At 39.5% G+C, this 17,716-nt stretch overlaps 1 protein-coding gene across 12 annotated transcripts in view; it reads right to left on the bottom strand.

Annotated features, from left to right (window-relative positions):
- The window catches only part of LOC126471427 (homeotic protein female sterile-like), a 349,857-nt gene that overhangs the window by 324,718 nt on the left and 7,423 nt on the right, over positions 1–17,716 (bottom strand). For all 12 annotated transcript variants that reach the window (XM_050099579.1, XM_050099580.1, XM_050099573.1 and 9 more), the window contains exon 2: positions 9,941–10,085. In XM_050099579.1, coding sequence (XP_049955536.1) covers positions 9,941–9,957 — 17 coding nt within the window. In that variant the 5' untranslated portion in view covers positions 9,958–10,085. The remainder of the gene's footprint in view (positions 1–9,940; positions 10,086–17,716) is intronic.

Genomic DNA, 17,716 nt, shown 5'->3' on the forward strand with positions numbered 1-17,716 from the left:
ATGGACAATGGAATGTATACGGTACAAAGAGAGAAGGTGTACCCAGAAAGGGAAAGACTGACAGCAACAGCTTGGAAGGAACTGTTTAAGGGGATTGGGTGCTAATGGACAGTATCATGGAGAAGAATCTTAAGCCCCTATGTGTTGGAGTGCCATTAACAAAGGGGACTGACTTGAAAATGAGGGAAAACAAAGCGATCGTGAGGACGCAGCTTTGTTTCCGGAACACGGAAGATGACCGGCAAGTAGGATCGTAAGAGGATCGACAATTCATCCCGATTCGCTTTAATGCTGAGAATGTTCCAATGGATAATTGACACAGGGTGGACGGAAAAGGGAAGAATCTTACCATGGTTGCTCTCAACTCAACAACTGCTGAGAGCCGGCGGCCGACAGCGTGGAACGGCATTCAGCCAAAGGCAGAAGATACTGATTCATAGGTTGTTCGGGGGCAGCTCCTGCCACCAGCAATCGGCCGGTGGATTGGCCGCCAGCGGTGCGCCTTGGCGACAGAAGACGGCTGAGGGCAGTTACCGCCAGGTGGCACTGTAGATGAGACACGTCATGGCAGAGAAAGAGAGAAACTTTGCTTCCTATGAGCCTTCTTGGAAACAGGACGTTGAGATGAGAGAAGAATCGATGGTTGTGAAGTCAGGGTATGTAAAAAAACCTTCATGAGTAGGCTCTTTTTTCGAAGTCCGGGTGTCTGATTCTGGGGCTCGTGATTTAACAGAAGCCGATGAAGGGTGAGCCATAGAGTGAGCAGGTGATAGTGGGGAGGATGAATGGGCGATCTTTGCACTGGCCAATCTGACAACCGTGGCACTAAAGGTGAGATCACAGATCTGCGTGGCTGCCTCCTTAGTAGCCGAGGAGATGCAAGGACAGTGCTATATTTACCTCTAGGAGGCACAGTGGGCTTTCAACTGGCGAATAACTTACGAGCAGCAAATGTAGACACCTTTTCGTTCACTCTGATTTCCTCAGTAAGCCGTTCACCTTTGAAAATGAGGCAATCTCTAGAGGAAGCAGAGTGTACGAGTTGGAAACAAGTCCTTGTCAACCCTTTTCATGACTATGTACAGCCGTTATGCCCTGGTCAGACAGGTAGTTTTAAATTTCCTCATTGGACAATCCGTCGAGTGAGCGTGTATAAACCACCCCGCGTGATGAATTTAAAGTGCAGTGCACTTCCACCCGGACAGGGAAGGAGTGTAGCAGTGGAGTTCGCAGCAAGTTTTGTGTCTGGATGGCACCAACTGTTTCTAACAACAAGATGTCATTTCGTAATTGGGCACAAGACTTTACAGGACCTGCAATTGCTTTGACACCTTTCTGAATAATGAAAGGGTTGACTGTGGAGAAGTCTTGACCTTCGTCCGACGGAGAAACAACAAGGAACTGTGGCACTGATGGAAGAATTGTCCGTGGCTGAGACTCATTTAACTTTCGCTTGTAAGCAGAAATTGTAGACGTAGAGGAAACTATTGCGGAAGTATCCCCCATGATTACCGGCATCTCCGATGGCGCGCTCCTTCCTTGTGGGGGCCCTCTCTGAGGGCACTCCCGACTTAGGTGATTGTTCACACCTCCTGAGAAACGGACGGAGGGACCAATCGGCACATTCGTAAGGTACCAGCTCGGGAAATCACCCCTCTCTGGGCCTGGCCATTATCAGGGGGTACGTACGTGTCCTACTTGTCTACCTGGAGCGGGGAATTATGCGTTACCCTGTCAACGGCTAAGCGTGGGAACACGTGGGTCGGCCTTCAGACATGCACAGGGAGGAAAGAAAGAGAAAGGGAGGAACAAAGAAAAGAAGAGAGGTCTCAAACGCTGCAGTGGAGAAGAGGGTAAAGAGAAGTGGCATGGAAAAGAGAAGGACAAAGGGAGGACAGAGACTTTCCAGCATAGAAAGCAAAGAAGAGAGACTGTCTTACAGTTACAAGTGTCCGTCTCCAGACATAGGCACAAAACATACTCCCATGGGGGAGAAGGGGAAGGGAAGAGGCAGAGGGGGAGGGGGGGAGGGGGAGGCATGGGGGTTGGGGAAGGATGTGGAAAAGGAAGGTATGCAGCCCGGAAAGGAAAGAGAGCCACACTAGCTCGGGGTCCTGTGCTCGTCACGCATGTATCCACAAAAGAGTTGTGGATATCCAGGGGGTTCAAAAGGACTGTGGCCCCCCAAGGTCACCTGATAAAACACCACTTGACTTTTTGCTCTGGGGTGGCCTAAAAGCGCATGTCTACATGAGCACATCACACAACTTGGAAGATTTACGAAAGAAGATCATCTGTGAAATCGAAGCAGTGACACCAAAGGTTCTAGCAGCAACGTTCGAGAATCTGCAGTGTCATGTTCAACTGTGTTTGCAAGTTGAGGGCAGTCACTTCCAGCACCTTTTGTGATTCACCTTTATTTCCCCATGAACAAGATATGACATGTTTATTTCATTTCCTGATTTTTATGCAAAGCCTTTAGGCGTAATTTAAGCTAATGTACGTATGTATGTACGTATCTCTTCTTTGGAGCTGGACACACTGTACAATGTAACATTAAGAAAAACCTGCTAGTTTTAACAAAAATATGTACAACTGGATTAGTTTTATACAAATCAGGTAAGAGTGTACTAGCAACCAAGTACCTCTTCAAACTCTTCTTTGGCGCATTCTTACATTAATCACAAAAGGAATAATTAAAATTAAGAGAAAAAGAATTTGTTTTTACCTGAACAGCACAGGTGGCCAATTGTAGTATCAAGTTATCAACCTAGTTATAGGAAAGTTCAGTTTACCAACTATAACTTTCAGTTTTGTGATTAACTTTGATATCAGAGGGCCACAGGGGCAAAGTACTAAATCTTCCATATTGAATTACACACATTAATGTAGATATTTGTTTTATGGGCACTAGGCTGTGGTTCACGGCATAATTCTCAAAGATTTTGCCTTCCAATGCTGGACACATGAGATACTTAAATGACTCACAATCTCAAACAATCCCAACAAGCCAAACCGTTTATATGTATCCATGCAATAGTGTTCATTTGCATGTTCATGATGTCATCAGATCATTGCCTAGGATCATGGAGTCACACTGACTGATGTTATGGAGCTAGTAGTGGGTAAGAGTTTTAACTCCTTATTGTTGATTTTGTGTTTTTTAATTTCTATTGCTTCTCTGTACATACTAGTGTAGCAATGATTAGATCTTGCAGAAAATACAGTGTCAGAGAAATTGATTTGGTGGTTCTTTGGACCTAGTGCATAATCTGCTGCTGCTGCTGCTAATGATTTTTTTTCTGCCTTGCCCATGAGGTAACTGTTTCTGTTCCTTAAGGCAGGTGCTAAGGCTTATTTTCAGTTCCTATGTACACTTGACTGCAAGTGCAAGGGATTTAATATAATCCTGCTGTGGAAAGCGTAAATCCTTTCCTCTGTTCAAATATTCATGCATCTTTCTTTTTGGCTTGAGCACTGTACCAATACCGTGTTTTCTGAGTGCTCTGTTGATGCAATCTGTGACAGTTTTTACACACAGAAGGGAAACAGCCTTCAGTCGATTCCTTGGCAGCAGTCTGACACCACAAGCTAACCATTTTGTGCATACAGATAAAGCTTGTTTGAGATTGTAACTGTTTTGTGAATCGCTCAAGCCTATGACAATGTCTACATTATTGGAAGACAAAACATCCGGCAGACAACTATACCACTGGTCCACGGCATAATGTCCATAAAACAAATATCAGCAATAATGCAAATACCAGCGATGAAAACCTGCATTCTATTGTAGTGTCATAGTGCTGATACTAAGTGTGTTGTGTAATGTTGTCGCAGCTGTCAGATTTAATTATGCGCCAGCCAGTGACACCTTATGTAGAAGTAACACTGACAGTTTATTCTTTGATTTTTTCACTGCATACTTCTTGCATTAAAATGTGTATAGAGTTACAGTTTCTAGTTTCCCAGTTACGAGACAGTGCTTAAAATTCAGGGACGAGTCTACTTTCAGGTATATCATCTCATAATATATTTATTACTCAAAGTTGTTATGTATTTGAGTATGTTTATTCTGATTAATAGTTTCTACATTTAACTGATCAAAAAAATGATGTTTCCAGCACTACCACTTGGCCTAATAAAACCTGTGGAACTTAAGCTTTTACATTTTTCATGATTCTACACCATAAATTCATAGCCCCTATGAAAAACCCATAAAATCAATTCTAAAAATTCCCCAATTTTAAATTTCTTCCTTGTAAGGTTTACCTCAATTCTAAGTTCTTACTCGACGCCTCGCTTGACTTCGTCCCATTTTCTACCTGTTGACATTTGATGTGACTGAACAAGTTATAACTGGCACAAAAGGCAAAAGGTTCACAACATGGGTGGTGACAGAGTTAAGGGAATATTTAAGGCCATCATGGAGGGGGTAGATGTGAGAGAGGAAATGCTGACGTAATCCACGACTAGTGTTGCCAATACAACTTGCAACATTTAGCTTCACCACACTATTATACAACTACTGCTAAGTTGCAGTGGTACTGAGAAAACAAGACAGTCAACGCAAAGTATTCCGGACCGAGCCAATACATTACCGAGGGGCCCATACAGCACCTTTTCTTTTGAAACTTTTAACTCAGTCTCATCTTTTTGCATGTATTTCCAATGTACTGTATTCAGCAACAATATCAAGTGTCAAGTATTTAAATTCAAACACAGTCTTGAAGCATACACTCAATTATCATTGAGGAAAGGGCGCCCATTTCCAGCTAGTGAACTCTTATTGTCTGGTTACTTGTTAAGTCACCAAATAGGCAGCGCAGCCACCACATCACACTAACACACACAAAATGAGCTCGCCTACTGGATATGAAGAGAGGGGGAGTGGCTCTTCAACGACTGGAATGCATGTAGGGGTGAAAGCATTTTGTGAAGTGCTGAAAATATACTTTTCATGCAGATGATGTGCTATGACAAAGATGTCACACGGAAATAGAAAAAGTTTTGCAATAGCACATTTTAAAGACTTTCATGTTCAAATCCAACATAATACAGTGCTACAACTACATACACTACTCATGTATATACTTTGCACCACACACTGTAAATTGCAAAGACTGGCAGCAGTGATAGAGGGCATGAAGCAGAACTGTAGCACCCGAGTTCGTTCGTTTGTTTGTTTTATCAGATTTACATTTTACACAGTGTACAGAAATTCAATGAGCCAACTTCTTAGAAACGTGCAACATCAATTGGGGACGCAAACTCATTTTTCCATGTGTCTGTTTCTCTGATCAAGACTAAAATAACAGTAACTGTGGTGAGCTTATGAAGTGCCGCTCATAAGAAAAGCATCAGCCAATAACAGCAATGGTGACTAAATTTGTCACTTAGCAGATGTCCACATTTCTGCTTCTGGTTTAACCACTTAGGTGCTGTGATATTTTTGGTGCAATTCAACATGTTCATCAATTTTTGCTTTTTTCTGGGCGAGGACAAAGGATGATCTCTCAAAACACGCATTTTGAATGTATATTCGGATCAGAGCATGTCAGAAAATAGCTCAATTACCTGATACCCAGAGACCAATTTCAATTTTTGGTGAGTTTTTACCTGATGTTACACATCTAATTTTTTAAAAAAACTGATTAAATCCATTACCACAAATTATTGTATAAACATTGTATTGCACATTTAATTTCCTTCACTTAGATTTTATACAAAGTATTGGAGAATATCGTGATTTTTAATCATATGTGCCCCAAGTACGCGTGTTTTAGCTCATATTTTAGGGGGGGTTTTAACATTTTCCTCTATTCTGCATTTTCCTCAGTTTTGCATTTTTTAAGTCCAGACCACACGAAAACATAAAATAGGGGTTTCACTGCACATGCTACCAAAGGTCTGATAGCTCTAACTATATGTGCATTTGAGCAATTGGTGATCTCAGTGTGATTTTAACCTGATGAGAACTAAGCTGCAACCACAATTTGAAAATAAATAAACAAATTTTCACTAGATGCAAGACGAACCAGCTGTTGTAAGATCAGCCATGTGCTTACCTCCACTCTGGCCACATAATCCTATACTATGGTTCGTGCAAGTTGCAGCGGGTCTTTAAAATGCCAGCATTATGGCTGATTCAGCAAAGTTTGCCCTTTTGCCCTAATAGTGAGACAGCTAGATTACCACATCCCAAGGAAGTACCGGATGTCATAACTGTGCCACCGCCAGCAAATTCTTATGACAAGCTCAAAAGAGAACTAATTTGAAGAGTCACAGCCTCGCAGGAGGATACTGGAGATTGTATGCTGACCCAGTACCTTCAGCACTTAAGGAGCAAGGTGGATACCGGTACTGCTACATAATTTGCTGTGCACCATTTGAATCAGCCACCTACCACCAACAATCAAGGCAATAGCAGCATCCCAAATAGCAATTCCATTACCCGCCATTGCAGAGCTTGCACACAGAATTCAAAGATGCCATTACTCCTGCTCAGTTTAGCACAGTAACAGAGCCATGCAGCAGCAATTGTGTGTGCTGATTGCAACTCTATAGCAGGACAGGCTTATTTATTGTGCACACAATTCAACTAGCTGTTGCCTCAAAGACGATACCATAGAAGACGAAGGAGCTGTTCACTGACTAACGTTATGTCTTCTAATGCAGAGCATTCCATGTGCTGGTACTGCCGCAAGTTCAGTGAGTAGGTGCAAAAGTGTACTGTGCTGTGTTCCTTCACATACACCAGCAGCAGTCTGCAACAGGCACAGCAAACTGCCTGTCCACATCACAGCACCAGTTTATCAGCAACAGGTTATCAGGCCAAAAATATCTGGTGGACACTGGTTCTGGTTTAACTATAATGCCACAACACAGCAGACCACCAACGGCATTCTGTTTGTCAGCAGCTGACAACTCTTCCATATCGACAAATGGATTTGGATTTAGGACTGCATCACCCATTTGTCTGCATCTTCACTGCCACCAACATCTCTGAAGCAGTAATAGGTGCTGATCTTCTGGCTTGTTACCATCTCCTGGCAGAGGTGGTAAATGCTCAGATCATTGACAGTGTTAATAGCCTGACTGACAGGATTTTGTCGCAGTGCACAGTGCCAAGCTAACACAAACCAGTGACTGGAGTGACCTGTTACAGAAATTCCCAGCTTTGACTAGACCTGCAGGCACTCCAAAACAAGTGCTACACATAATACTTCGCACCATATTAAAACTACTGATTGCCCAATGGCTATTGCTAAAGCCGCGTTTGACATCATGCTGAAAGAAGGCATTATCCAATCAAGTGTCACATGGCCATCCCCTTTACAGCTAGAAATGTAGAGTGCAAGTGTGCATGTGGAAATAATCATGCACTTAATGCCAAAATGGTGCTAAACTGCTGTGAGACTATAATTACACCTTGCATGATGCAACCATATTCAGTGTACTCAATTTTACTAAAGCCTACACACAGATCCCAGTAGCAGAGGAAGACATACAAAAAATGATGATTATCACTCCATTTGCATTATCAGAGTACATACATGACATTTGGCTTATGGAATGCTACTTAGATGTGGCAATGATATGTGACTCAGTTCTGCAAGGCCTGCCACTTTGCTTTGCTTACCTCAATGAAATTCTTATCTTTTCAGTCACTGAGAAGCAACATCAACATCTTACTGAAGTATTAAAGTCCTTAGAGCAGTTAGTATGGTCTTGAACACAGTTAAATGTATGTTCAAGCAATCAGAGATTACTTTCCTTGGCCATCAGATATGTTCTGCAGGCTCCTTACCATGATTAGAAGAGGTTAAAGCCATCCTGCAAGTATCGAAGCCAAACACCATCAAAGAATTATGCCAATTCCTAGGAATGTTGAATTTCTATCATCACCACCTACTAAGTTCAGCAGAACTACAGTAACCATTAACTGCAGCACTTGCTTGCCACGAGGTTAGAGACAATATTCCAGTTCAGTGGACTGATGTGATGTCCTCTGCTTTTTTGATGCCGTAAAACAGAGTACGGCGAACATTGTACTTCTAACACACCCCAAAGCTTGATACATCCTTACCATTAGTGGTGGACCCAAGTGGGACAGCTATCGGTACAGTGTTGTAACAACTGTCTGATGGCTCCTGGCAACTGCTTGCTTACTTAGTTTCACAAACTATCACTGTCACAGCAAAAGTGGAGTGCCTACGACCACAAACTTCTTGTGTGTATGAAGCAGTCTAGTATTTATTGCTGCAGACAGAAGCAAGGGAATTTAACCTCTACATGGATCATAAACAACTAACTTGTGCCTTTAAGTGGAACAGTAACAATTGCTCACCTTATCAGAATAATCAACTAGAATTTATAGCTCAATTTAGCACCGACATTAAGAACATTCTTTACAATGTAGTTGCTGACTGCCACTCATGCGTCAAGTCCCACCAATTCCACAGAACTCCTCCAGGTATAACAAGATGACCAGGGGCTCCAGAGTTTCTTAAACAATGCTACATCTGCGTTACGGATGAATCTCAACATTCCTGCAGATGTCCAGCGATGTTGCAATGCCCCTCAGAGAAGATATTATCCTTTCCTTCCAGTTGAATTTGGTAGAGAAGCCTTCAACAGCCTACACAACTTATGTCACCCTGGGATCTGTCCCATATTTTGCCTGGTGTGTAAGCATTTTGTCTGGCCTGAGATGGAAGAAACAGACTCCCTGGAGTGGACATTTACAAGTTTATAATGTCATCTTAGAAGAGCATCTCACGTGCAATCATTTTACTAGCTGGCTGGAACTAGTGTCAGTAGACAATCTTTCTGCAGAAACGTTAGCCCTCACTTTTGTGTCAGCCACTGCACATTACTACTGACTGCGACAAACAATTTCGAGTCAGACTTACTTTCCAAGCCTAAATTCTAGCCGCCGCTGACACTATGATTAAATTACATATGTATTATAAGGGCAAGTTTGTGCCAATAATCAGGAAAGAAACAATATTTCTGGTAAGCCCAATGTGCTGCACAAAAATACTTTAATAGGTTATTTAATTTTAGCATTGATCCCTTTCATTGCGTACTGCCTAACGAGGGAGCAATTTGTTCCCAGTTACAAAAATCACACAGAAATTTTACGTGTAATCCCTGAAAAAATCTTTGTCACATTTAAGTGAGCTATTTTCCATCTTCCATTTCACAAATCCTGACAATGACTATTGTATGCAATAGTGTGTATTTTGTTACTTTTATTGGGCCTGTTTGAAAACCCTTGCTTTATAGATAAAAACTATGCAACTTGTCCGTGTCCAACTCATACTAGTACCTGGAGAAACACTAATAGAATGCTCAAATGGCAAAAGAATCACTATCTTCTCCTTTTTGTAACAAAATATAAGGTACATATGTAGTTGCAAGCTACTCAGAAAATCACTAATGTGGATGGGAAGGAAATACTTTATCACAAAGAAATGCCTTTTCTCGCTCCATCCACAGAGGAGATTAGAAATAATGACCATTAATATGGCCCTGCATAAGCTACTGATCAAGATTTATACTTTACACTCACTTCACTGATCTTCCATCATATCTTCATATTAGGTATTTGCATGACCTCGACTGACCTTTCCGGTATAACTATTTTGGAGTTCATATGATACTGTTACAGACCTGCTTACAGGAAGTTGAACAGTTATTAGTATTTTCTATTTGTACTACACAGAAAAAGCTAATACTATCAAGAGGTGGTTTGAAAATTCAAAACTTCCGTCAAGTTCTAACATGATGCCAAGTCTCTCGAGAAAAAACATACCTTCGTGGGAGTGGAACATCAGGGAATGTCAACAGCCTAAAATCTTTCAACATGTGGTAATATTACAATTTTGGTTGCAAAACTACAGTATGCATCACTGGTATAGCTTTTTTTTTCACTTACCTTCCTGAAATATACATGTGTGAACAATAGCCTCTTCATTTACGTCACAAAGCTGCAGGTACATGCCCTTTCTTAATGGTGTGGTGTGCAAGACAACACCAACAAATTTTCATCTGTATCACTGTGCATTCTCAATAGCTAACATCTGAAAAAAAAAAGCAGCATAATTTACAGAGATGTTTCAGGAAATTATTCGAACACAATCTGACTATTCTAATTCTTAACACTTGATGATATTTTGAGTTACACTTAAATACAACACAAAGTCATAATAAAACAATTACGTCCTCCATAAAAATAACACACTAAAGCATCATATGCCCAAACATCCAAAATTTCAAAGTACAAGAAGACAACCATTAAAAACACTACACAGCCAATGCAACAAATGAAAGATACAAAACTCCCAGACACAGCAACACTCCTCTCATTTGATATAGAAAGCACGTATTCCATACAATTCGAACAACCTCCCTCCCCATCCCCCTCCCCCAAAAAAAAAGATCTCTCTCTCTCTCTCTCTCTACACACACACACACACACACACACACACACACACACACACACACACACACACACAGAGGAATAGACGTTAGTCTTTAACATATACTTAGATAGGTTGACAACAAGTAGGTATACACACCAAAGAGGACGAAACACGTAATGGAGTTGCAATATTTATGTTGTTAAAAGCAGTGTCCAACGAAATAGTTATATAGAGTGGCAAAAGAACAATAGTACACCACAAAAACAGAGAAACATGGTGAACAGTGTGAAGAAAATCAAAGTGGTTGTGCGACCTCCAGACCAGATGAGAGGAAACACAGATCAGCAAATTCTAAGTAATTGCCCCCCCCTTCCATCAAAAATCACAACATGAACTGTTTAATAATCTAAAAATAACAAAACTGTACCGTTATAGATCCCACTGATAATGCCTTAGAACAAGAAAAAGGTGAAAAGCATCTCAGATAAATAAAGTGGCAGCAGAAAAGGGCAGTTTTATTTACAAAACAAGTAAAGTCCACGTGTTTCATTAACATGCAATGACACCCATGTACATGAGCATTTTCTGCAACAAATTTCATAGCACAGTAACAGCTAAGTAAACATTAAGTTCATACCAATTTACAGCAAATTATTTCTGTGGAACAGCAACTACTTCAAACATCTTTTTAGACTTCCATTGGCGTTATACCAATTCCAAAACATGCAAATATCAGACAATTTGACTACAAATAACAGCAACAGAAATCACCCACAAACTCTCAGAAGTACGGCGACATCAGTTAGAAATAGTTTACTATGAAAAATATCACACACTGCGGGAATTGGCAGGATACAGAGAGCTCTACATTGCACAGAGTTTCTTTATGTAAGTATGAGCTACCCATAATCAAGGGAAACATCTGTGGAAATTTACTTCTGATACGTCTCATTAACAATTAGTGTACCAATTAAGTTTTTTTTAAAAAAAAAGGGCAAAAATACAATATAACTGCTGAGAAATCAACAACATTAACTGAAAGTAAGGTTACCAGTCTTAATATCTTGACACTTTTCATATAAAATTATTCAAAGGGCAAAAGAGAAAGCGAAACATTGTAAAAATCAGTTAGCATTGTTACTCACCAAAGTAAACCATTCTGCATAAATCTTTTAGTTTAATTATGAAGGATAACGTGTGTGTGTGTGTGTGTGTGTGTGTGTGTGTGTGTGTGTGTGTGTGTGTGTGCATACTTGCACTATTTTTTATTGTTTTTAGCACCATATATTAAGGCTTCAGTTTTCATCATTGGCACACTAGTGCAGAAGGTGACACAAAACCCATTAAACTACTTATATCACATATTTATTTACATATACTTGCATATTTATGCTGACTTTCGCTATTTCTCTTGTGTTCAGAGTGAAATCAAATGTAGGACAAAGCTACTTCTTAGACCTAGGTCCTAAAACATCACTTAAAACTTGTTTTATGTTGAGTGTATTAAAACCCACAGATGTGTATTTTTCAACATTCATTGATCTGAAAAATGTATTTTGTGTTATAGCATCAGTTTTAACCTATATTTGTGCTTTATACAAATTTGGAAGTAGTATCATTGTTCACCTAAAATTGCAGCATGTACCTACGTATACAAAAACACATTTTTGAGGCGTTCTGAAGTTACAAATAAGTGTTCGGCATAACATTCCATAGTAAATTGTTATTTGAGTTACACTTACTGTAGCATCTGTAACAACTACCATACGATGCTGCACAGTTTCCCTGTTCTATGTGAGTGTATGCTTTCTGCATGTATTGTAAGCTTTCACCATTTTCAAATTTCTTAGTGACCATAACTATGAAAAATGGTCCAAGCAGCTCCAGGAAGCGACTAATATTATCCCAGGTTTTTCTCTTCTAACAAAAGAATCACTTTGTTGGGTAATCACTTCATTTCTTAAAGGAAGGTAGTGTAAAATATCCAAAAATTATTTATTTAATGTTCCATAAAATATTTCACCAGCCACAATGCAACCCCACTGAGACACGTACAAGAGATACCGAAGATACCTAAAGTACTACCTTGTCATGCAGATGGTCCCCTCTACAGGAAGTACAGGATCTGTAACCACTCGTCCACAAGACTGAGTGGCATGTCAATGGTGGGTACAGTGGCCGTGCAGAGGGCAGACAGATATCTAACACCCCCACCCATTCCCCTAATCAACAAGCAACAAGTCTGAGGTGATTTCTTCCACTGAAACTGATCGACTGACACACACTTCACTTTTAAAACCTTGCTGTCTCACATGTCAAGGGGATGTTAACACATTAAGGCACAGGACTATTAATCATCAGCAGTTGAAACTTATTGGAAATAATGGTACCCTTTATGGAAATGGCAGCATGGGATGGGAAGATGATCATCTGCATACACTTACTATTAATGAGAATGTCTGGAGAACTCATTCAACCTGAACAGCCTGTTCCAGCAGCCACTGAGGCAACAAGGAGCACCAGTTGAAACAAAAGATGGCCGTCACACAAGTTCTGAGGTTATACTTTGATCATTCTAATGACTGGCAGATATGGTTGACAGGAGCAGTCTTGCAGAATTTCAACTAGGTTCACAATCTGCATCACTGCCCTCAGAACTGATTGTGGGCCCATCTGGTTCCGAGTTGAAAGCAAGGCTAGAATCGGATACTTGAAGGTTCTGTACCATACTCACCTCTCACTGTAACCAGAAACCTTATAGAAAACCCTGGTTTGTGGGTTTTCAAGTTCCCCGTCATACTGTAATCATAAGGGGAGACTCATCACCCAACAATAATTATGATAATTACAGTTTTGTTAGTGGCGGACATGGCGAGACATGCTGCAAAACTTTACCGAGCGCATTGTCTGAGAAAATTGCCTAGAATAGTTCATACAGGACCCTACTCGTGATGAGAATAAATTTGATCTATTAGCAACAGACGTGACCTATTTGAGGTCATTCGTGCCACAACTGGTATCAATGACAATCAGTTATTTGCAGTGAGGTGATTACCCAATGACAAAACAAGGAGGAAGATTTATACATTCAGCAAACTAGATAAAGAAGCAGAAGTGTCATATCTCAATGAGGAACTTGAGAAGTTTAGCTCTGACCAGGAGTACACAGAAGAGCTTTGCTTTAAGTTTAACGACTTAAAAGAACAGTTGATCATGCACTGGATATTTGTGCACCAAGTAGAACAGTATATGATGGGATGAACCTTCATGGAAAACAGACACCATAAAGCAATGTCTAAAGAAACAGGCTTATGAACAATACATGCAAAACAAAATAAGAGCTGTATGTCTGGATCAGAATAACAATGTGATTGGCATCTACATGTTTACAGTGTTGCTGTCGTAGCAACAACCAATCTGAGAACACACACTGTTGCACCTCCTGTCCCATTCACCACAACCAGAAAGGACTGCAACACTATTCTGTTGCTGATGATGTTTGTGGCCAGTAAATTAACTGTTATCGTTTGTTCTCATTGTGTGCTTCATTTCTTTGTGTGGCATGTATTTTACACAACATAATGACCGAGGCGTGCAATGAAAGTGAGCAAATAAATGTGGCTGCTAAACAGAAAGTTTAATGATCTTCTCACATTTTGTAGGGTCAGGTGTGCAGGCATGGGCATTTGTTTCGAGGAGAGAGGCAATTGTGACCCTGCTGCTCCTAATGAAGGTGGTAAAAAAAGCTCCAGACACTCACAACATTCACAGTGTGGTCCTAAGTAAGGATACCGCCCCACATGCAGCATTATGTCAGTAACAGAATTTCAAGTTTCTGTTTGATACTGATAGCGGTCACACAGGATCGGGTGTAATTAGTGGCGCACACCCGCTAAGCCACACCTCCAGTGACTCCATACAAGTGCCCTCTGCTGCTGCGACACACGGCGGCCGGAGGCAGCCACTTGGCCCACTTGCTCTCGCAGTCACTTCGACGCATGATGCTACACAGATCGTGTCTAGTCGCAGTTCCGACACCATCATTCATGCTTTAGTAGACTCTCTCTTGTTGACTTTGTCATAGTTGGACTCTGTTTTGTGCTGCATTATTTGTAATGAATTGTCATACACTGATAAATAAAAGTTAAAGTAAATCTTCTGTTTGTCGGATAATCTTGTTCGCTAATCATTTCTGCTCCTGCCCAGCTTTCCTATGACAACAGTTGCCACACCACTCTGTAGCCCAACTCTCCTTACCATTGTGTGTGAAGTCTTACACAACATACAGTGTCATGAATGTTCACAAAGAATACTGCATAGAACATAAAGAGGCTTGTTACTTAGGCTACAAACATCCAGTTAGAAAGAGAGAAAGATGAAAATGAGTTGGGCACAATGTATGTGGGTATTATGAGAGAAAGAAACATCAAACCATAGAAGTATTACTTCTTGCAAGATAGAACTATTCAGTGGCAGCAAAACTAATTTATTAACAATTGTCAGAGCCCTGCGATTCAGATCTAAAAAAATTAAGGGATGCAAAATAATGTGAATGCGTGATATTCTTGTGTGGTATTATCGAATTCTAAGAGGCCTAGTGTGGCTATATTTGACTTTGATAAATGCCAGTCATTTTGTCAGCAAAAACTGAACAGAAAATTATGACGTACTATTGTTCCCTGGGAAAGGACAGAAGAGGTTTTTTCTTGCAAGCTGTTTCCGTACTAAATTGTCACTTAGTTTACAAATCGAGGGAATCACGAGGCTACCACAATATGAATCCAGACAAATTTTCTCTCGTGGCTCAACTGGTAGCTACTGAAAAAGTTAGGGATGATCTGTGTAAGGCAGAGCTTGTGGTACTAGTGAAACAAAAGAAACCACGTATTTCACTTTTAAATGTTTAAAGACACCCCAAAAGATAATTTGGCACATTAGGTTTGGAGGGGAATACCTTCGAAATAATGATATGCAAAAAAATGTTTCTCATATAAAGGTCTGTGTAATCAAATTTTGCAATAATTTGAAATTTTGCAAAATACTCCACCACCATCAGTTAACTTTGAAAAATACAAAATTTTTTACAAAATAAATTAAAAAAGCTTTCAAGCTATATACATCCATATGTAATAAAGCTGGTTTCTGAAATTCCATTTTTTGGAAACAAGCTATGCACAATGTGCTGGGTATTTTCAACATACCTCATTAAACTATCTAAACATTCATTATTAGCCTAATTATATATTTTGATTACAATCGTTTTAAGTTTCAAATTGTTATTTTTCATTCATTTGTGTTTTTTTAGTTTAGTGTTTCCCATACATGTATTTTATTAATTGAAAATAATAAGTAACTCATTATTATGACCCAAAATCATAGCAACAATGACACTCTGTAATTAAATGCTTAAAACAATGTTTTCCTATGCCACATACAAAAAATGAACAAAGTTTCTTCAAATAAAATACACAACAGAGAACACAATATAAAACAAAATTCAGCAGGATTTCAAATTGTCACAAGTGACCCTATAAGTATCAGGCATATTTCGATACATTGGTAAGTCTTGGTTAAGAGAACTGATTATGTACCAGGACTGCAGCTTTATTATGTTGTTTCTCAAGTGGAGATTGAAATCCATATTCTTTAACCATAACTACATCTTAAATTCTCAGAAAGTTCTTCCAACATTGAAAACTGTATACATCTCACAACTGTACCTGTGCCATTGAGCCCTTTGGGATCACCAGATGAACTTCCTTATCCTGGGGTTTGATGGTCAAAACAGCTTTTCCACACTGAATCACCCTTCACATGGTTTCAAAAGAAACTAATCAAGAGTTTGGACTGATAATTCCAGATCTTTTTGAAGTCCCAACTGTCATCATAACAGCATCTGTCTGATCGGATCAAATGATATTTGAAAAAACATTTTAGTGTGAAAGGACTGTTTAGAGCATTATACCTGAGGACAAAAAATTTGCTCATTTCGTGACCCCCAAAAGGGCTTGTGGCACAAGTACAATTGTGAGCCCATATACAGCTTTCGATGTTGGAAGAACTTTGTGAGAAGATTTTCAGATCTACTTCTGTTGAGTTGTTATGTCAATCTCCACTTGAGAAACAATATAATCAAGCCACAATCACTAGTATATAATTGATTCTATTCGCCAAGGCTTACTAATACACTGAAATATGCTCAATATGAATCAGATTATTTAGAGGGTCACTTGCGACAATTTGAAATCCAGTTGATTTCTGTTTTCCATTATGTTCTCTGTCATGTATATTTTGTAAGGAAACTTAACTCATTTTACATGTATGCTGTAAGAAAACATGTTTTAAGCATTTATTTTGTCATTATTATAATGATTTTGAATCATCATAATGATTAACATATTATTTTCAATTAACAAAATACTTGTATGTGAGGCGGTATACTAAAAAACAAGAATGAATGTAAAATGACAATTTGTAACATAAAACAACTAGACTACATAGTTTAATTATGTTGAAATACTTTGACAGCACAGTGTGTACCACTTATTTTTCAAGAACAGTATATCAGAAACCAGGTCTATTGCAAATGCCTGCAAGTTTAAAGTTTCATTAACTTATTTTGTAACGAACGTTTTCATTTTTCAAACTTAATGGTGGTGTGGAGTATTTTGCAAAAATTCAAATTATTACAAAAGTTGATTATACAAATATCAAGAACATTAATTAGGCCTATGTATCAACTTTTATGTGAAAAACATACATATCATTTCAAACAATTTCCTCCATACTTAATATGTCAAATTATCTTTGGGTGTGTTTTACCCCCTAAAAGGGGACTTGAGAAAAAGTATTGCATCCTTTGGTCCTCTCTACACACACCAAGCCACTTTAAGTGGCACAAAATACTGTCACAGGGTTCTTCAAGCTTTCACCATACTACGGCTACTTAATATTGTCAGACGGATTTGGGTGCAAATATAAGCATTACATACTAACATAAAAGCTTCAAAGAGGCAGGAATTTAAAAATTGTTACAGGAAGCAGTAGCACAAAATACACCAGAGAAGTGAAGCGGTGATATACACCACACAGGAAAAGTTGTTAAAGCAGCCTGGAAAAACTAAGTGAGCTTAGGAAACAATATTGAGGATATACTCACATCCATAGACAATTCTACAAGCTATTCACAGACCGTAGTTCAGACGAGAGTCGAGAAAGGAGGGTAGTGACTCGGCTAAGTTGCATTTACCCTTTGCCATTATTCAAGCTCGTTCAGCGTGCAGCAGACG

Source organism: Schistocerca serialis, chromosome 3 (genome assembly GCF_023864345.2).
Source record: "Schistocerca serialis cubense isolate TAMUIC-IGC-003099 chromosome 3, iqSchSeri2.2, whole genome shotgun sequence".
Taxonomy (NCBI): Eukaryota; Metazoa; Arthropoda; class Insecta; order Orthoptera; family Acrididae; genus Schistocerca; species Schistocerca serialis.